The sequence below is a fragment of the Trachymyrmex cornetzi genome, unplaced genomic scaffold (genome assembly GCF_001594075.2).
Source record: "Trachymyrmex cornetzi isolate Tcor2-1 unplaced genomic scaffold, Tcor1.1 scaffold262, whole genome shotgun sequence".
NCBI lineage: Eukaryota > Metazoa > Arthropoda > Insecta > Hymenoptera > Formicidae > Trachymyrmex > Trachymyrmex cornetzi.
Window position 1 is genome coordinate 359840 of NW_017297292.1, and position 22610 is coordinate 382449.

The window sequence follows — 22610 nt, forward strand, 5'->3', positions numbered from 1 at the left end:
CGACAGATGCAATAGAATAACTCTCTGCACATCTCGGTCGAAGATATTATAAGAAAGAAAAGAACAGAAAAAAGACATGACGTTTTAAAATTATCTTTGTATTTTTCGAATCTGGCATTTTCATATTAAACATTTAAGGATGTTATGCTATTTTAATATTAATTTGCGAATGAAAAAAGAATCCACGATAATAATTCATAGATTGAACAGAAAAGAGAGAGTTATTAACTTTATATTCATTAATTTTTTTCCTCAAAAACTGAAATTTTAAAAACAATGTGTATTAATTACTTACACATATCTTCGTTTATATAACTTCAAGTAAATTTGATATCTCATGAAAAAAACTCTATGATATAGGGATAAATCAATCATGGAGAAATATCGACCAAAAACAATAAATAAAGGTAGATTTCCAGTAAAAATTCTCACTGAGACGATAAGAACATCAATTTTCAGTAGGCAGTTTTTCTATATGAAACTTGGACTCGCAAAGGACTGACAAACGTGGTTTCGGTCTTAACGCAAAACTTCTCGTAATTCTTTTAGTAAATTGGTATGGCGCATGTCGTGAAATAAATTTAAAAAATCCAGATAATAATTTTCCTTTATGAGCTCTTCAGTTGCCTCAGTGCCAATTTAGGTATCGTGTGTAATTTAGCGTGTTATTGTTACAAGCCCTTCGTTCACGCCCAACGGTGGCGGATGTCGGAATTCATTACGCTGGAAAATGGTTTGCGAAGCGGCCGCGAAAAAGAATGGCATAGAGTTATCGATACGAAAGTACCGATAGATATATTGTAACAGCTGCAGCAACCGCAGCCGTATCATAAAACGCCGATGATGGAGGAGGAATAACGATACCTCCAGCGGGCACATATTTCTCGCGTTACTAACGTATCGATCGTCGCAAAATAATCTTCGCAGCCGCGCCTTTTTCCCCGGAAAATCCGAGTCGAGCGAAAAATCACTTTTCGTACCGAGATGTTCGATGCCGACTACGTTGCCGCACGTGACCCCGAAGGATTTGCACGTGAATCGCATCGGTGCTCTTGGATTAAGGTATTTAAACGAGTACGGATCGCTGCCGTCTTTTCGCCCGCATTTCGTTGCAATTTTCCGACACAGAGGAAGAGAGAAAAAAAAAGAGAGAAAGGGGTAAGGAGGAAAGCCGAGGGGATTTCAGACCGCCGTTGCGCCCAGCGATCTGAATATTTAGATCGCTCTGGGGCACCGGGCGAATGACCTTCGCAATAGCGAGGGAGGATCGTTTTCCGCCTCCGTGCAATGGAAGTGGACGGTAAAAGTTACGATCTTATTTCGAGCTCATCGCAATTTGCCCGACGCCTCCGTTTCGTTTCTACGGTTCGGCTCCTCAGCTTCGACCCAACGAATCGAACGAAAGAGATAGGACTTTTTTTTTATACGAGTGAGGAATATTTTAATTGCACTTCTTTTGCGCTGACGTCACGTTTACATTAAGATTAAATCCAACTCATTTTTAACGTATATCTCTATAAGATATCCAAGCTATTAAAAAAATCATTAAGTTACATGCAACACTGAGAGAAAGGATTATGTTAATTTAGCAAGCCACCGCAATACCTTTAACCGGTGATCGGTAAATATATGACAACAAATTATGTTGTTGTGATTGCTGCTAAAGAGAAAGGATTTTGTTAATTTAGCAAGCCACCGCAATACCTTTAACCGGTAAATATATGACAACAAATTATGTTGTTGTGATTGCTGCTAGTCTGCTATACCAACCAATTATTAGTAACAGAAACAAACTATATAGAATCTAACCTATCTTTTGGATAGACTTTAGCTCGTTTACATAGAATTCGTAGATGATCGTGGAGTCTTAAGTCGTAGGAAACCGACAGTCAAATATAGGGAGAATACTTGACTAGAATTAATCAATTTCTTACGATTTGAGACCCAGCAACCGTCTACGACTTTTATATATATATATATATATATGAGCCTCTTATTTGCTAGCGATACTATTGATTATTTGTTACATTGACGAATTAATTTGCAATCGTAACAAATCGATTGTTTTTTTAACAAATATCACATTTGCTTTCCCTTGATTTGTTCCTATAACAAAATCTTTTCTCTCAGTGAACGCAATTCTAATATATTTGACGTTTCGTTATATAAATTTTGTTATGTAAATCACATATGTTTTACTTTCCGTTATACATTTTTCTGTTTTTTTTTTACTTACAGGATATTTTTTATAAAAGCATTAGATATATTTTTCATTTTCAGGTTAACAATTTAAAATTGATTTTTTTCTTCAATAAAAGCATTGAAAAATAATTTTCTTTCACGAGAGATTTTTTTTTAATTAAAAACAAGAGATGCTTGGTAAACAAAGTTCTAAGAGAAAAAAATAAATGGTGATAAAGTCATATTTTGTAACCAATTTTATGCATACTTTAAAAAAAATTTTTATTTGAAATTGTTTAGTACTAAAAATATACAATGTTAAATAGCAATTTCTTTCAATACTTTTGCTAAAAAACATCAAATTACAATAGGTGTGACCTTGTTATTAATAAAATAACTTGAATAAATTTAGCAAAATGTATTTATACATATCAGATTAATAAAAAAGTTCACATACGTTCAAATTTAGAAATTAATTGAAGTTAGAAGGCTAGAGAAAAGATAGTGCAGATACACATTTATCCATTAATCGAATTTCAATCCTTTTATTTTATATATATATATATATAGAAGCGTGGCGATTTGTAACGATTTTAATTTCCGATACATATTTCAAAGGTACAGATATTCATCCCGATTTATCTTCACCATTTATATTTGTACCTCGTGCAGTTCGTACTCCAAGCAAAATGAGGTCACGCAAACCTAATTACCCCACTTCACATTTTCCCGTATCTGCACTTTTTTCCACATATTTTATTGAGTAATTATTCGTTGTGAGCAATAAAAAAAACTCGGCTTTATCTTAAACCCCGTCTTGACGAGACTTTTGCATTTTCAGCCTATTTGGGTTACGGCTCAATCAGAAGCTGACTTCATGATATCACCTTATTTATCTGACTCGTAAAATTATAATCCCCGGATATGCATGGTTATAAGTAAGACTGAAACGTTTCTTTTGCTCCATCCGAATTACTGATGTGCGAAAAACTCGCGTGTCGCATGAACAAATTAGTATAAACTCACAGTTCGCAGTAAATTATCACACATTTGTCGCAATAAAGTTCGTGTTTTCGTTGTAATGAATTTTTTTCAAGTCGCGAAATTAATGTACAACAATCCTAAAGAAATTCTGCCGCGAGACGTTCACGACGCGACGTTTCGCGCATTGTTTTGCGACATTCTGCTGTATTACTTCTGGTGAAATCCCATTCAGAGAGGCATCGGAATTGTTTTTGCAGAATTTAATAAAACCCCCACGAAAGCTCGATACGTCGGCAGGATTTACGAGCGGCGGAACGCGTATTCTGCGTGCCGTTTCGAACAATAACGGAAAAGCCAAAACGTAATTCCACCCGAGAGGGTGGCTGCGTGTCGTTATTTCTTAAAATATGCATCTCTATGCAGACGCGCGCGCATGGTTATGTAAATTTAGAATAAATCGAGAATCCCCGGTGCTCGGAGAGGCTTGAGAGCTCGGGTCGCTCTTTAACGGTCGTTCGAACGGGTCGTACCTCCGATAAGTAAGCTAGATAAAGTCCCGTGGCCTCTTATCTTTTAAACAGGCAATGTAATTTAATCACACCGGCGCGGTGTAGTCGCGTGACTCCGCATCGCGGATTTGTCTTCCCGGTGCCGCCGCGTCGCCGTTGGTACCGATGTTATACGCCCGCGTTATATGCGAGACGCGTTATTTTTTCTCGTTGCCCGAGATTGCGCGAAATAAATCGCGCCCGTTCGTATGCGCGCCGCGAGCATAACTTTTGCGCGTAGTAACGAGCGACGTAAATGATTTGTGGGTGGGCACGAAAGCGGAATAAAACGGGCGCCGCTGATAGTACGGCGTGCGAAACGCGCGGATATTTTTTTTAATAATGGAATTAGACGAATATTTCTCTAAATTCGGAAAGCCGGTACTCGTACTACTATACCAGATAACGATATGAGAATTTATCTAATAAAGCGAACTACTTTTTGCCTGAAAAACAAATAAATATATCTCCACATATGTTCTGTATGAAAAATAATATTTCATTCAAGTAAAATTTTATTTTACGCATTTAAAATAGCATTCATGCACGGTAAGAACGATTTTGATAAAGTATCTAATAATTTAACTAGATGAAGATCTGAAAATAATTTTCTTGGATCATCAAAATAATTGTATAGAATCACAAGCATGACGAGCAGTGTTAATAAAAGTTTTGACATTCTATTAATCAGTTTGAGCATTCTATTTAATTAATTATTTCTAATATTTTATAACGTGCGATAAAATCTTATAATTTTTATATAATAATTTTTTGATGGTTCAACAAAATTATTTTCAGATTTGTATTTAGTTAAATTTTTAGATACTTCAGTAAAATTGTCCTTTCCGTGTGTATTATAAGTGGAGTATAATTTAGCAAAGAACTTCTTACCCTTAAAAAAATATATCTTCTTATCTTTTATTAAAAATTGAACTCTTAGTTCTTACATAATATAATTATTAATCTTCTTATTTTTTATATAATATACATTTTTATATTAACAAGTTAAAACAAATTGTTTTATGTTACGTGGGTAGAAAATAAATTTATCTCAAGATAAAATTCTATTATTTAAAATAATTAATTTAAAGTTCAATGCAGCATTTCCTTTCCAATTACCATCGGGGATGTAATTTTCGATTTTAGCATGTCGTATACCATATTGTACATTTGCGCACATTATATTAAATTTGCTAGTTTTGTGCCCGACACTATTTCGGGACGCAACTGTCGTATCTCCCAGTTATCCCAGCGTAACATGTAAATGTAATGTATTTAATTTAAAGTTACGTCACACACTGGTCGCTGTACACCGACCAACGGTAGGAAGAGCGCGTTTAGAATTCTCTAATCAAATAATATCACGAAAGTTGCAGTAGCCCAATAGAGATGATTCGAAAATGTAAAATGTAGTTGTTATTACGTTTATCATTATTATTTCGTTATTATCATGTTTCTAGTTTGTTTGACAACCCTTCGTCGTAGTCAGCATTTCCCCAAATATCTCCAGCCGCAACGAACGCGAGTTGTATTTTGCGTTTTCCGAACTTGAAGTACCGTCGGTTTTACGTTGTTACGTTTTTTTATTTTTACAGAGAGAGAGATTACTCACCTTCGTTGCTCGCATCGTTTTCTCACACGCGGTGGTCACGTAGGATTTTCCGCCGCTAATAACTGTTACGGATTTACGAAGTATTACGATATTTAAATGTAAGCTCTAGTGCAGTTGTATTTTGAACCGCATGTAGTCTCATCACGATATTTTCACGTAAATTCCGTCCATAAATGTAAGCGATTATGATTTTTATTACACGGGGGTGCCTGAATAAAAGGGAGTGATATCCCGTGAATATCGGGAGATCGCACGAATTTATCCGATAACACAGCTCATACTGTATTCTATATGCACAATGTACTAATCTGGGTGAATTGCAATAAATTCGTTTCGTAATAAATTGTAAACCTCTGCGCTTGTCACTTAAATTTCCGTTTATTGCATGAAATAATCCAATATTACATATTACATAAATTGAAATATTTAAAAGATATAATATCTATATATCAACATATATTTGTCGCTTAGAGTTTCGGATTATTAAAACACTGACGCAAGTGCCAAGAAATGTTAATTATTTAGCTGCGTGTGATAAGTAAAATGATAAAATATTTGTATTTATACTAATATACTAACATTTGTACTAATATTATCTACTCTCTAAATCTGAATCAGTATGAATAGTCACTAATTATCCAGTGGCATACTTGGTACTGATAATCAGTGAAGTTCAACTAAAAAAGGAAGCATGTTTGAGCATTATATACTGATATGAATACTGATATTTGCATGTTAATTTCAATCTTCCAATATCATATTCATTGAATTTAAGCACTGAAACAAAGTTAGATCACATGATAAAGATTAGCTAGGTTAGGAATCTCACATTTAATTCACTGATTACCGCAGTGGCATATTTGGCACTGATATCAGTGATCATCCACTGATTCAGATTTAAAGAGTATATGTTCACTGAAAGAGAAGGTCGTGACTAAATATGGCATAGCATTTTTAATTGACTGCGGCAGCTAATTTTTTCTTTCAGTGTATCATTGTATTTATACTCTATCAAAAATTTATATTTATGCTTAACAATATTGATAACGTTTTAAATATATTCGCCGCTAGCATTTCGCGAGACTTCAAAGGATCTGGTGCCCAAGACAAGTACTAATTTATCGACATACAAGTCTGGCAGCGCCCTTCATTACAGCGACTAATGGTCTCTAATCAGATCTCAATGTTCCGTTCTTTTTCCCCACTTTGGAAGACCTCCTTCTTAACTTTTCTGTCTCGTTACGCAGGAAAAAAGGCATTGCAGCCTCGTGGGATAACAAAGTAGTAAAAACCAGTTAATTAGAAGCGTTCTTTCCGTGCGAATACATTGCACTAGGTTTTTCAACGAAGAGACACATCAAATATAAAACGAGCAAAATAATAATGGGATGGCTGACGATCTCGCTGGTTTATCGCTCGCTGTCATATGACGGAATTGCAGCGGGACTGCAGGAACTGCGTTTAAAGCGGTCGAGAGGCGCTCGTACTTTGGTCTCGTAATTAAAACACGGTGGAGAGAAAGCGGAGGGAAGAAACTTAATGTTTCCTTCCTTTCGAGGGCTCGTGAACAACAACAGTTCTCCTGGATCACGTCGCGCAGTCTAGTTTAAATCGCGTTTGTATCGTGCCGAGAAAGCGATGGCGTTCGCAAATCGCACGCGAGAAGGTGGGCGAACTAGAGAGATTGGAATAGCAATGAAATGCTTTATTTGCATAACACAACGATATAATAACGAATTCGTTGCAACAATTTCTGAGCCTGAATTTAAGTTGATTGCACTGATACGGACAGTATTGAATTTTTCTTGCACTTACTCGTGCCGATGTATTTTATTCGTAGCTCTTATACTTGAGATAAATATCTCAATAACTGAATGTGCACAGTGATGAAAAAATAATGATATATTTGTAATTAAGATATTTATTGATTATAACAAGAAAATGAATAAACTAAAAAGAAGTTAAATATTTTATATCAAATAAGTAATAAAAATATTATATAACTTTGATTGCAAATTTTTATTTATTTTAAATTTCACAGGAACTGTCATAAACTTTCGTTTATTTTGAGCAATATATATAAGTTGTTTACATTTTTTAATTTTTTAATTTTAAAAAGAAACATTTACTCTGTAATATATCAATTTCACTGAAGTATTCCTTTTTAAATTCACACGATAGTATTTTCGATTACCAACAAAACAAAGCTTCAGAGATATTAGTTCCTTTTATAATGCCACGAGTTAATAATCACAATAATACAAACCTAATTGTACCTTCTTATTATTTCAGGTCATTGGGACATTCACCTTATCTAAACAGAGACTGAACGTAGCTTGAAGCAGTTCTACCTCCACCGCTGAGCATTGATGAGTAATGAAACATGTATTTTATATCGAGACGATGATCTATGAAATTTAATAGATCTAAAATATAAAAACGCGATTAAGTCCTTACGAAGAATGTCTACTTTGTAATTTCGTAATACAGTAGAAATTATACGGATACACATTTATCATATATTATCATAAAGATCATATTATCGTGAAATATTCTCTCTCTTTTATCTTACTTTCCTTACGTTGTCCGAAATGAAAATTTAATCAGGTACTTGCGAGGCGCGTAACGAATCCTGCTTAATAAAACCGCTCACGTTCTATAACCTGCGTCGAATTCTCCCGGCGCCGCGGCGTGGCGAAAAATTGCGAAGCACGCAAGTAGCGCACGGCTATAATAAAAAAAAAAAAAACAACAATCTCTAATGGCGTTCTCTAGGGTTACATCCGTCGGTCTTTCAAGATTTAAGAGGATTAAAAGCCGATCCCTGGATGGTTCAGTCTCACGCGAGAGCTTATTGAGCTTATTTCGCGATGTCGTTTCCGTTTATTTTCTCGCGTAACGTTGCGCCAACCGTAATCTTTTCGCTGTGATATCGGGTCAATTGGGCGCAACTCGAGCCGCTCGGGTAAACTAACGGTGTTACTTTCGGAGCGAACTTCGTAGAGTAGCTTGGCAGGTGCGCCGTCAATCTCGAGAGTTCACCTGCCAGACTCCATCCCGGAATCATTTTATCTCGCCCCCGCGCCGCGCGCCTTCGCTCCTAGAAAGTATGACGAACCTTGAAATAACTTTTCGCAATAATAAAACGAGTACGCGCTTGGCTGAGTTCACGGGACCTATAGAGTTCCTCGCCTCGATAGAATGCCCTCGGGCACGGTGTCTTCGTTATTACAGTACGGCCGGTCTCCTTTTAAAGGACCCATAGCGTACAGATTGGGTGGGGTGGAGCTTGAATAAGAATAAAGTGCCCGGTAATTATTTTCACGCCGTGTGAAACTCCCGAGTTTCCATTAAGATCCGACAGTGCTGCACGACAAGGAAAAAGAACGATTCTTCCAGAGATTACGCCGGATTCCGCGTCGCGCGAAATGATTTCCACTCCACTTAATCCAAACTCATCGCGCATCGGGATTTTTATCTCGCTACAATGGTAACGCCGCAAAATTTAAATTTATCGAATAAGTCGGTCGGTAGCATTTTACATCTCTGCTAGAAACAGCTGCGGAAGTGGATTGATTAGATTGCGCTCTGAGAATACGAAGACGCGTCGTGAAACTTGAACAAAAAGATCTTTTACTGTGTATAAGTAACCGTGAATAAAGGTTTTCCATAGATTTCACAATCTATCGAAAACTTTTTTTTTATATGGTTCAATTATTACATGAAATTAGTATTAGGAATTAGTTAATTTTTTAATTATAGATACGAAGTAGGCAACATTTTGATACAAAAATGAAAAGAGAAAATCCGAAATACTTGGAAGTTGTAATTATAAAATTTGTAATAATAAATAAAAATGGATTTTGTTTTAATTCATATATTTTAAAAGATATTTTATGAAAATTTGACGAAATAATGCAACGATAATTATTATATTATTATATTTTTGAGATTTTTTTTTATATTATTTAATATAGAAGATCTTCCAATTTATAATTTTAATAAAACACAAAGAAAGCGGAAACACGTTTCCATATTATATCTATTTATTTCTTATAATGCCGAATAAGATTTCAGATGAATAAATTGTTATCTTTTCTCTAAGCATGGTCCCATGAATTTATATAAATGGATATCACTTTAAAGTTCAGAAATAACCTCTTCGACAGCTTTACTACTAGTACTTAATTAATAAAGTTTCGCCTCGATCGCGCGAGGAATAACCTTTCTCATTTGCGCAAACTTCTAGAGACAGAATAGCGGACTTCTTCAAAAAGCCTAGGGATCGAGGTGAACTGATAGAAATGTCTTTATCTAAACTGGAGCTGCTTAATTATTCTCATTATACTTATTTTCATAACTAAGCTTATACCGTTCGTTTAATTGGATCCAACATAGAGTTATTTGCAATAATGATTCATAGATTTCTTATTCATAAGAAATAAATTTTATCCGATCTATCTGCTGAACGAACATAAATAGATGCATTAAGTGACATTAATTTCCAAATAATGTTTTATCGACACGAAGTACCTACACGTCAATTGAAGTGAACACTTGCGCGCGCTAGGTATTATTGAAATTACAATCAAATTAGTTTTTGTATCTGCGTTACCTCAAATAAATTTTCGTTTGTTCGCCTGTATATTACCATATGTAAAATTAACAGTACTAATCAACTTTACGTGTTCTACTTTAAATATTCGATTGTTATTTCGATCATATTAAACATCAAAAAATACAATCAATACTAGAAATTTAAAATGTTTATTACGGTCAAAGCTGAATCGTCATTACTTTAAATAATTCAATCTTGAATTACTAATATACACTATATATGTACTTGCATGTATACTAGATTGTAGTCTTTTTTTTTTCAAACTGCACGCCGAATTGTTTTTCCAGATTATAAACGCAATTAAAATTACTCTAGTAATCGCGAATTAAATTGACAAGCAATTTAATAATTTAATGCTATCATCAAGCATCATATAATAAAGATGTTAATATGTTGAAATTGTTAATAAATTTATTGCGAAAAAGAGAGAGATTGAATTATTTAAAGCAATGAAGATCCACACAGCTTCGACCGTAATAAGCATTTTAAAGTTCTGGTATTGATTGTGTTTCTCACATATGCGGTCTAAAATAAAGATTCTTAATATTGTTTATATTACGTCACCTGAAAGAAAAATGTCATTTCCTTATTGTACCGATTATTGCGTAGAATATTACTAAGGCCTCGGTGGTCTAATGGCTTAGGATGCTCGTACGGAATACGAGAAATCCGGGTTAAAGTCCTGGCCGAGGTACATTGAGAAAAAAATGCTGTTGATTCAATTGAAGTCTATATTACAGGCTGTCACTAACATAAGTAATTAGTTTATGTATATTTTTATTGACATATAAAGGCATAAATTATTATTTCAATAATAAGGCCTTTATGTCAATAAAAAATATACACGAATTAATTACTTATGTTAGTGACAGCCCGTAATATAGACTTTAATTGAATCAACAGCATTTTTTTCTCAGTGTAATATTTTTCGCAATAAATTTATTAACAGTATAGATTGTAGTCTTTTTTTTTCAAACTGCACGCCGAATTGTTTTTCCAGATTATAAACGCAATTAAAATTACTCTAGTATTAGAGTAGTTTTAATTGCGTTTATAGTCCGGAAAAACAATTCAGCGCGCAGTTTGAAAGACTACAATATGGTATATATGTAGTGTATATTAGTAATTCAAGATTTAATTATTTAAAGTAATGAAGATTACTGATCCAGCTTCGACCGTAATAAGCATTTTAAAGTTCTAGTATTGATTGTGTTTCTCACATATGCGGTCTAAAATAAAGATTCTTAATATTGTTTATCAAAAAATACCCTTGAGGAAGAGATTTTTTAATCCAATTTTCAAATGCGGAAACATAAAACCTGAAATAAAGTAAAACTTGAAATGAAACTTTAAAAGTAAAGAATAATAGGAAATATATATATTTGTATAATTATCATTGTCGGAAAAATATATTTCTGTTATTCTTTATTTTTAAAATTATAAAATTTATTATACTGACAACAATTATAAAGTATTTCTGAAAGGAAGTGACTAATGGCCTGTGGTAATAATTAAAATACTAGCAAGTTATATTAATTATTATAATTATCTCTGCACCCAATAATTTTTTTCATAATTTTGTAGAAAATTTCTTATAAAGAATTTGATGGTATGAAAATACGTAATATTTATGTTTCATATTATAATTTGCGTATTGAAAATTCCGCGAGTTGAAAGCATTTCGTTAATTAGGTTTCAAAAGAGCAAATGGATCATAAAATCTCTTTTTTTTTAAATTAATTTTAATGTTTTAATTTCATCGAAGAGAAATTGGATTGTTTTAAATATTTTCATGTACTGTCATTACATTTCTGCAAAGATAATGTCAACTTCAGAGATTGATAAAAAGTCCTCCCTCCCCCTCCTCTCTCTCTCTCTCTCTCCGTGTGTGTTTCTTACTCGTTAAGATTTAATACCACGAGATACGTGGCGAGCATCACACGTTCTTGCAGGAAAACTCTCTATAGCGAGATTCATATATAGATAGTCGCGATGCTTCGAACAGCGGGGAAGCAGGAAATTTCGATTTATCGTCGAAATAGAAAGCACGAGAGCGATCTCTCCTTTGAACGATGCAGGATGATATTTTTCAGGATGTATACGGTGCAAGCTTCACGGCGAGTGTATAATAAGGTGAGTTACGTGGCCCAAAAGTTTTGCACTTCTGCGAGACAGTCTGAAATATATTACGCTTATAAAAGGGCACTATCAAGAGATTTCGTAATAATTATTCTCCGAGGCAGACGTGATGTATGTAATATGACGACGCTGATGTGATGTCGTAGATTCGTCGAGGAAGGTCAGTATGTGCTCGCAGAATATTTCGCGTAATTTTCTGTGGTGTTTCACTGTCCACGATCCATCTCGTGATAATATCTAGGCTGCGTCGCGACGCGTCACGCTGCGTCGCGACGCGTCATGCTGCGCCGCGCCCGCGGCAACAGATAATCACTTTGAAGCACGATTTTAGGACAGTAATCTCTTGTGTGACATTTTTCTGAGTAAATAACACGTTGCGAAATACGGTTTGGGAGAGAATTGAAAGTTAACTTCCTGTTGTGAAATTCGTTCACAATGCAAGGTATATAATCGATATTTGATTTTACAAAGTTCTATTGTTACAATAAAAAAGTATCTTTTGTTTTTTTGAATATATTTATTTGTCATTATATAATTTATATAAGAAAAGCATGATTTGATTGAAGTATCTAAAAATTTAGCTAGAGATAGCAGATTCGAAAATAATTTTACTCATCAAAATAATTACGTAACAATTTTAAGCATGATGAGTAATGCTGCAAAAAGACATTCCGGCAATCAGTTTGACAGTCCTACATAATTATTTTGACAGTCTAACAAAATTATTTTCAGATTTGTATTTAAATTTTTAGATACACACGTCTGATAATTTCGTAAAACCATCCTTTCTGTGTAAGTTATAGTGTTGTTAAGTCTAGCTTTCATAGTCGATACATACCACTAATAATTGAAAACGCTTGGAAATACTGAATAAATATGAAAACATGATCCGTTATAGGCTACTAAATAACTTGTGGATAGATATTCCTATTTGTAGTTGTATTGATCTAAAGGTCTATATGTCACAGCATGCTCATCGGTAACTAGCTGTCTGTAGACTTGATTACAATTATGCTGGCAAGATTAAACATCTCGTATTTAGAGTGTTCAAGAAATAATTTATGATATGAGAATTTTTCTGATGGCTCAGTGTACGTGAAAAATCCGATACGTACATTTCCTTCTCTGGCAAAATCCCCGTGAATGTGTAAAGTATCCCAACCTGCGAGCTTAATTTTAATGACATTTTCTCTATTTATTTTAGCAAGATGTTATTTAAATTTCCAATTTTCAGTATTATAGGTCTTTTTATTTTCCATTATGTTTTCAAAATGAATTTATTTCATGAAAAATTCTTTTTTTATATTATTTACTATTTTTGAACTATCCTAATATTTTCATTAAAGAAAATACATAATTGCAAATTTTCGAAGAGAGATCTCAAAATTTTTAAAACTAAGACGGCAATTTATGAAACGTTTTATGTATACGAATACTTAAAAAAATTAATTAAAGCATGCAGTATACTTAACAATTTTTAATTAAATTTCAGTTAATTTTAATTTTTTAAATTTATTTTCAGTAATATAATATGGTTATTGTCTTGGAGGCTTTATATTAAACAATATTATTATATTGTAATTTGAAAACTAAAATAAAATTTGTATATATTTACCTGTAAACTAGAAAAAAGTAGAGACGAATCTCTTTTCAATGCTAAAATAATCTTTCTAAAAAAGTATTCATGTTAACATTATATTACAGTTACAAAGTAATGGACAGAGAAAAAGAACAAGATATAATTACAACATTTAATTAGACAGTAATTAAAATGTGAAGTGTATTAAAGTCCACGAGTTGCATATATGTAATTGTCGTAAATAAATAAGATAAACGAATAAAAAATTAATTCAAACAAATTTATTTACATGATTTCTTAAATATTTAGGACCAAAAGCAGTTTTAATTTAGATCAGTTTTAAAATATTTGCGACGAAATTCTCGAAGTTCTCTGGCGGAGAATTAAATTTTTTAAATTTTAAATTAAGTTTTAACTTAATTTAAGCTACGTACGTGTTACGTAAGGAAAATGCGATGTTCATTTTTTCCGATGCATTTAGACTATAGAGATTCTAAAAGTCTAGCCACGCGAGTAATTTTAAATGTATTAGTTATGGATATGACCTAGTTATTGGATGAAATAATACAATTTTTTAAATTAAGCTTTTAATATGTACGACTCTAAATAAATTTGTTATTTTATAACGAAAATTTATTTAGAGTAGTACATATCATTAAAAACTTAATGTTTAAAAAATTTTTGTTATTTCGTTCAATAATAAAATCATGTCCACTAACTAGTTACACGCATTTATCTTATTATCTGTTTCTTTTTATGTTAACTTATACTATATCTTACTTATTCTCATTTATACTGAAGTTGAAAAAAACGACGGATCAATCAAAAGTTCATCATCTCGTGGCCAGACTTTCTTATAAGGTCTCTAATTTAGACCGCCTTGATATGCCACGAGCCGCGGTACTTACTTCGCATTCCACAGTGAAAAAGACCTTTTTCTTCTCTTTGCTCACGCGCCCTTATCCACCGATAAGCCGCACGCACGTTGCTTCTATTGCAGGTTCAAGTACTACGGGTCAACGACTCGCGTTCGCGATGGCATACACGGTCGAGCTATTACTGTTGAAGGCGAACGCGAGTTCTATGGCTCGTACTACTTTTCGTTATTGTATCCGCGTCGTATTGAGATGGCGATTAGTTAAAGTCGCTTTGTTTGTAAAATATTGTTATACGCTAATTAGCTCACCATGCAGTGGTGCTGTGCATGCGAGAGCAATCGCTCTATTGCAGTGACACGTCACAAATGTCACGACACGTGTCGTATGCATAGGGAAAATAAATATCGCTACATTGGCCCTTATCTGGTTTACCATTGAGGTGATATCGAGTTGTACATTTCTCTCTTGTTGGTTGTAGCTACATTATTATAGTGTATTATTACCGCTCAATTTAAATTGTAAACTTTATTCTGTAAATTTGGTGTGCGTTTCGTTACACGCATAATGTGCATGATGTATTATTTTATCCTTGTTTTTACCGAATATTAACACAATTAGTATACACGATTGGGTCCTGCCCATATTTCTTTTCTTCGAAAAATTATGAGTATCAAATAATCAGGTATAACATTTGTATAAATATAAAATTTGTTTAAATACAAATAATCTTAGAAATACTTTCTAAAGATATTAAAGTATATGTAAGAGTCACTTAATAATTTTTGTATATTTATTAAAGCGATGAAAATTAATTTCGGACACAAATGATCATCGTGTGTAGTAAAGGACTGGAAAATCATCGTATAACTAAAAGTTAAGGGGATCTTAAAGTCATCTGTTTTCAGTAGAACTGAACATATACGATTTCCCTGTCGTTGACACATTACACTACTACATCAATATCGCACGCATACATACGTACAAATTTTCTAACTAATCCTTCAATCTAAACTTAATTCTAAGAACTCAACATTGTTTATTCATGTAATCTCTAGTTCAAACCGAGATTGTTTTATGCATACAAAGTATAAAACTTGTATATAAAGCAAATATTGGCATAAAGTCGACCGGTTTGGACTACATTATCGTTTATACTTCAACTGTGGAAATGTATTCTTAAATCTGTAAAAGCAGTTAGAAAAATGCAATACTTATTTTAAAAATAACCGGTAAAACGCATATGATTTCAGGATCTTCCTTAAAGAAGGATAAAATAATACATTACGTGAAATGCACCCTCATTAACCTTAGCATTGTAATACCGAGTTGATACGTTATCTTACATATTTTTCTGTGATAGCCGTGCGAATTTGTTATTAACTCGATAACTTTAATTGAACGAATTAGCGTATCGCTACTGACGCAATTAAAGTCTTTGGAGATAAACTATGATGTCAAACGTCATTTATGCATCGCCGATATTTCTGTTATAATTCATATTATCGATAAAATATATGTTTTATTTTGGTGACGTCCACATGTCCTGAATTGTTTTTAACTTACACGAGATATACCTAAGTTGTGAGAGCGGAATAAGCAAATATTCCAAGAATGCTTATAATAAAGCGCGTTCTACTTCGGAATAGTAGTGCATTGAAATAGGAAAAAGAGAGAGAAAAATGGAAAGAGAACTGCAAGAAATTCGAAAGTTTATCTAAGCTATCTGCTGACTCTAAAAATGTCGGAAAGTTTTTGTAAGCTTCGTAAAGCTCCGTGAAAATGATAATGCAAACATTTTTGTGGAGACTCTTGGTATGCATTTAGCTAACAACGACGAAAGTTCAGAATCTGCGCAAGAGTTTCGCAAGGAATGAAGCAGGAAATGGTATCATTCTGAATATCCGAGTATTAAAAGCTATAAGCTTGATTTCTATTATATTGTTTCTAAAATGAAATGCAAATACCATTTACTATTTAAGAGAAATAAATAGAAAATTGTGTAAAACTTTCAAAGATATAAATAAAAATAAAAATTTACGCAGTTATTACACTGAGAATCTGATTGAAAATGAATGAATAAGAAAATTCTGATTATATCAATTAAAATTTTGGTTATTTCAATTAGAATTGTGATAGATTCAGAAAATTCTGATTTGTCTATTTTCCACCAGAACTCTAATGAATGCAACCAGATTTTTTTTCCAGTGTATAATAAAAACGTCGAAATTTTCTTTTAAAAACGTTTTTAACTAAAATATTGTGACCCTAAAAATTAAGACGCGCGCGAAGCTTTTCACATACCTTTTACGGCATTTTTACAGTCTTTCTACTTGGAACCTATATTTTTAGCAATTTTTTCGTGAAAATATGAAAGTTTCCTGAAATATTTGCTAGGCATAAATCTGTTGAGGTGCGTTTCCAGAAGATTAACTTGACTTGATCCCATAATAACGCGAGATCCAACGTGAAGCACCTTCGCCGACGATGACTATCTCGCAGCGTCTTAGCCAATTAGCATGTTTTAGCCCATTTAGAACCGTGAGGAGAAAGTTTCAAGATTGTATAACGAAAGTGCAAATTTGACGCTTTATATACAAGAAAAATTATTAAACTTTAAAACACGACGGATTTGATATGTTGTAATGGCAAAACATGCAACAGAATATAAAAATAAATTTGAATATTTTTATGAATTTTTTGGATTAACATATTTCAGTTTCCATTTTTATTTTAACAAAAATTTGTGTGATTTTGTACATCCATTAAATATTTTTTGTAATTAGAAATAGAATTCTGAAATTAGAATCATATAATAAAATTTATAAGACATTTAAATTTATTTTGGAAATATAGAAACATATTAGACAAGTATAACATTTTGTAATTTATACAAAAAATATTTACAGTGTAACAAAAATTAGTAAAAACTTGTCATAAAAATCAAAATTTTTTTATTACTTATAATTGATGTACTATTAACGCTGTACGTATGTGACATTTTTACGAAAAAATCGATTCGAATAAATTCATAGCGATACATGTTTGTATAATGAAAGATATGGAACACGATGCGTATCTAGAACGTTGTTACTTCTGTCATGGCTGACGTTAATATTTGCGAATGCGCGATAAATGAATATTTTAAAAGGGAGTAAAAATACACCACGTAGACCCATATAGTTTATGAACTATTGTCCCAAACCAGATATTATATTCCAAAATCGTTATACCATTGTCGATTTCGGACACACCATATATCTGCGGACTGTAAACACATGGAAATGGTTTCTGACGTTTCTATATTTATTCGCGCAGTAGAAACATCCATCTGCCATATCTATCGAAAAATTGGAGCGAAATTATACTACCACTTTTAATCTCTGCCCATACTCTTTCAAACCTCCAACATTCTATTCCTCGCCTATTTCAACCACGGCCTATTTCAACCACGCTACTTTTCCCCCAGCGACCAGCGCTTTTTATCATCTCACCCGGAGCGAGCGACGGTAATTGCTTGAATTTCTGAAGCCCTTGGGCAGCTGAAGATCACCGAGTTAGGCATCACGCGAGCGGAGACAAGCGTTTAATTTACCTGGACCAAGTTCGCGCGCGAAGTCCTTGTCGCAGTCCGTGGCGCCGAATGAAATTGCGAAAGTTGTTCGTCTAGAACGACAATGGCGCAAACGAGGTGTGAAGCAAGGCTATGAAATATAACGGCACGACGACGACGACAACGACGACAACGACGACAACGAATCTAACGAATAGAACTCGCCTGAAGGCCTCTTCGGTCGGCTTTTTATTACGCAGCCGTGTAACATCGCCAATCGATATCACGTGCAATCTCTCATCTACCAAATCGATACACGCACATATATTCGGAAGGAGAAACGTTTTACTAGTGTACGAGCACCACCGACGCCGGCACTGGCCGACTTGGGCCGAGTTATGAATAATGTATGCGATAAATTTGCGTCGCACGCATGCAAGCGCGCTCCGGTAATTCCATTAGCTGTACCATTTTATCGCCCGATACCGTGGATTCAATTGAGTAACTCCTTTCACGCCGCCAAGTACCATTCCGTTATTCCCTACGACCACCCTTGCGCCACGACAAGTCGGCGGGCATGGGATATAGTACGTGATCTCGATATTTCTCGCGCGCGATAAACGTCGTGCGGCATGTTAACTAGTTTATTAACGTCTACGTTGAATTCCTGCGGCAATCATTTGCTTCTCTTGTTAATAAGTAGTGAAATGAAAAGTTAATAAGTTAAATAAATGTAAATTAAATATCAATATATACTATGTATATTTAATATATCTGAATAAGTGATTTAAAACAAAGAGTATTTTTTGATTTTTATTGTTTTATATTTTCTAAACAAAGAAATTTCCAGAATTTATGACATATTTAAAGAAAGGGTTCGGTATTCAATTCTAATTATTGAGGAAATGAGAGAAAAAATAAGAGATTCTCTAAGTGATTTTTTTTATTTTTAGGAGCAAATTTTTAGTTTCATAGATTAAAAGCTTTTTTTTTAAATCTAGATTAAAAGTTTCATAGATAAAAAGCTTTTTTTAAATCCAGTATTTTTTCTTGCAAAGCGAAAATCTTGTGTTTGTATTTTTACAAACAGTTTTGCATACAGTTCTAATAATTCATGTCTTTCATATAATACATGCTATCCTATTATCTTCATTTATATTACAAATCAGCCATGTCTTTCTACTCTCATAAAATGATTCATTAATCATTTTAATTAATCGGCGAAACGACGAAAACCATACTTTTATTACTTCCGCCGCTTCATCTAGCAAGCTCTAATTATCTTTTTCCATTCAACAATCTATTAAATGTTAGAAACAACTATATAACCATGCAACTTGAAATAATTGTATAAACATTCATATTTTATGTCAAAGTTTCCGTTTGAAAACATGTTTGTTATGTATATATGTATTTTTAATTATTTTCTCGATTCATTGCAAATAGTATATGTATATCACGCGTATCATAAACTTCATAATATATAAATGTTTGAACTAGTTTTACTTCTCTTTATTACAAACGCGGTTATATGCGTGTACCTCAATAATAATAATATGTAATTGAATATTTTCTGCCTGATATGCACAAATTTTATCTTTTGCACTATTTAATTCAAAGAGGTATTACAACATCTCATTAAAGCATTGAGTTTGATTAATAATACATCTCAATCCCGTTAAGCGATTAACAAATAGCATAATGTGTATAGCTGTAGGTGTATATTCATGTATTTTCATAAATTTAAACAGTATATTATGCTCTCTTCTTTATCTTATTTTATAAAAAATTCTATATTTTATTCTAACAATTTATTATCTCAAGTTTGCGTTTAACTTTTTATTATTATCACATTATACATTATTCTCGTTTTTCACGAATTTCTACTTTGTTTAATATTTGTGAATATTTAATTAATTTCGCTTAATATTTGTGAATATTTGTGGTTGCCTATTTCATTTAATCAAACGAATTACTGATGATACAAAATACGCAGTAATTTTGTTTTTTGAACATGAAATTTTTCAAATTGAAGATTTTGTTTCTATAAATAGAATATTTTTCATTTTAAGTCCCTGTTAAATATACAAGTACATTAGCTTAAAAAAAAATATTTTAGAAAAAAATAGAATTAGTATTTAGTATAAATTGAAAATTTTGCTTCATTTATATTGAAAATACTTTTTCACTCATAAAGAAGGACACGAAAATATGTTTTTCAATTTTTATGCGTTTTCAATATATTGTTGACTAGATTAAAATAAGAGACACGAAAATTTTGATTACACATACGCAGAATGTTTTCGAAAACTTTTTGCTTCCATCATCATCTCCTATTACAGAAAAATACGAGTAGAATGTGCTGCATGAAGAACCGAGCACACGAATGAGTACGAAGTTTGCGTATAAAAGCGTTTGTAAATGAAATCTCGATAACGATATCTTGGAAAATAATTTTACCATAAATGGTTGAATTCGTATTAAAATGATCTTTAATTTAGTTATAACAAAATTTTAAAATTTAAAAAAGATATGAAGTGATGAGAATATATTAAAAAATAAAAATTTAAATTGTGTTCATTGTTACTATAAAATATTCTTAAAATCATTTTTTTCGACTTTTATTTAAAAATTTCCATCTTTTATAGTTTCGACTATATTCACTTCGAAAGAAAATAATCATTTTTTTCAAAAGGGTGTCCACCCCTTAAAAGTGCGTATAATGAATATACATATGTATATACACATACACACACACATACACACACTAATACGTGTCCCTTATTTTGGTTTAGACAGCAACATTAAAAGCTCGTCAAAATTGAAGAGGGACACTTCCGTCATTTCATTTTATTCCGTCAATTCCGTATCTGTCCTTGTCAATCTCATTTAAATATGTATTATATAGATGACTTTTACAAAATGTATCTATAGTTTCAGAAAAGTTGTGTATATTTTCTCGCAAATTTCTTCATTTCTAGATGCTCATCTGCAATTGAAAGCTCAAATTATAAATCATCTTCCTTTTTCAGTTTACGTCGACCATACGTGGTGAAGGAATTGTATGAATATCGCAGGCAAACAGCAAACAATCGACTTCCTCTGCGTTTACGAAGCGCAAACATGAGCCATAAATCTCTACGTTTCTTTCTCGTACCTCGCTTTCTCTTTGACTAGAACAGCAGTCGTATATCTCTCTTCCACTTCGAGCAGCGAACGTCGCGTTGCAATTAACGTAATTAAACTGAATCTTAATTATCGCAGACGGCAGTAGATGAGATTTTATCTGTGTCATGAGGTACCACTTCGCTGTTTCGTATGCGTGTATGCCTCTTCTACTAAAAGCCTATTCCTCATCTCTTATTATCATCATTTCCATTCTCTCCTACAATATTGATTGTGCAAATGGATTTTGTAGATCCTACAATTAATAACGATTGCTGACAAGAGTAGTTTCCAAGTAATTATTCGCAAAACGAAATGGTAAATTTTTCTTTTTACGAAAAAGTCAATAAAGAATACGAAAAGTGTGTTTGAATAAAAGTTTAATGTTCATTTCTATCAATGCAGATTAATTTTAATCTTGGTTTAATTTACCCGTTTCTAATTCCTAGAATTAGAGAAAGATAAAAAGTGAATTAAACCGAGATTAAAGTTAATCTATATTGATAGAAACAGGTAGAAACGTATTAGTGCAGCTTTAGTATTTTTGCAACTTTCAAAAAATTCAGTGAAAAAAATTGAGCTATATAATAACGTTTTGCTAAATAACGCGGTGAGAGATATTGCACACTGAAAACTGCGAGGAAACGCTGAAAAAATTCGACCGACTTAAACAAGAGCACATTAATAACAATTCCACGATACTCGTCTCATTTCTTCTTCGCGATTCGTAGTACTGTTTCACGATTTTCCCAACGGCCCTCTAACGCCGTGAATGCACGCCATCCCATTTTTCCATTGCAGACACGGTTCATGCAGGGTAATTAGAGAGCGGCAAAATAATTACCTTCCGTGCACATGAAGAGTATGGCAGCAATTGAGAGCCTCGCTTGCCATCTCAGAGCCATTTCCGCGACTGTTTCAGGAGACGCTTACACTTCGATACTGAAACGATTCACATCCTCTTTACGAGACTAACAATCACCATCCACTCACTGATATACCCCGCCAGACAACATCGGGTCAGGTTATCACGTCGACTCGTTCTGGCTTTTACGCCGATTATTAACACACGCTTTCCCACATCCGTATCCCGCGGCTGGAACGAGATAACTGGCAGTTTAGTCACGATTAGTTTGAGATTTCAATCCGCTCGGAGGCAGGGATGAAATCGCCGACGATCGACGGTCTATGCGCCAGATTTCCCGCAAGAGGTGACACGTATATATATATGCGCGCTGCACTATTATCCGCACTTCGGTGTGTCGTCTATCCCCTGTAGTCGTCTTTCCACGTAGGCGATAACGTGCACGGAAATGATTATGGCGAAACTTTCGACAAGCGGCGTGCCGCGTGTTG

The 22610-nt window shown here is 33.3% G+C and overlaps 1 protein-coding gene across 1 annotated transcript in view; it reads right to left on the bottom strand.

The window, feature by feature from the left end:
• LOC108761798 (cell adhesion molecule 2) overlaps positions 1–22218 on the bottom strand; it is a 43030-nt gene extending 20812 nt beyond the window's left edge. The window contains exon 1 of the mRNA XM_018508523.1: positions 22099–22218. Within this exon, the coding sequence (XP_018364025.1) occupies positions 22099–22159 (61 nt within the window). The 5' untranslated portion in view covers positions 22160–22218. The remainder of the gene's footprint in view (positions 1–22098) is intronic.
• Between the last annotated feature and the right edge of the window lie 392 nt (positions 22219–22610).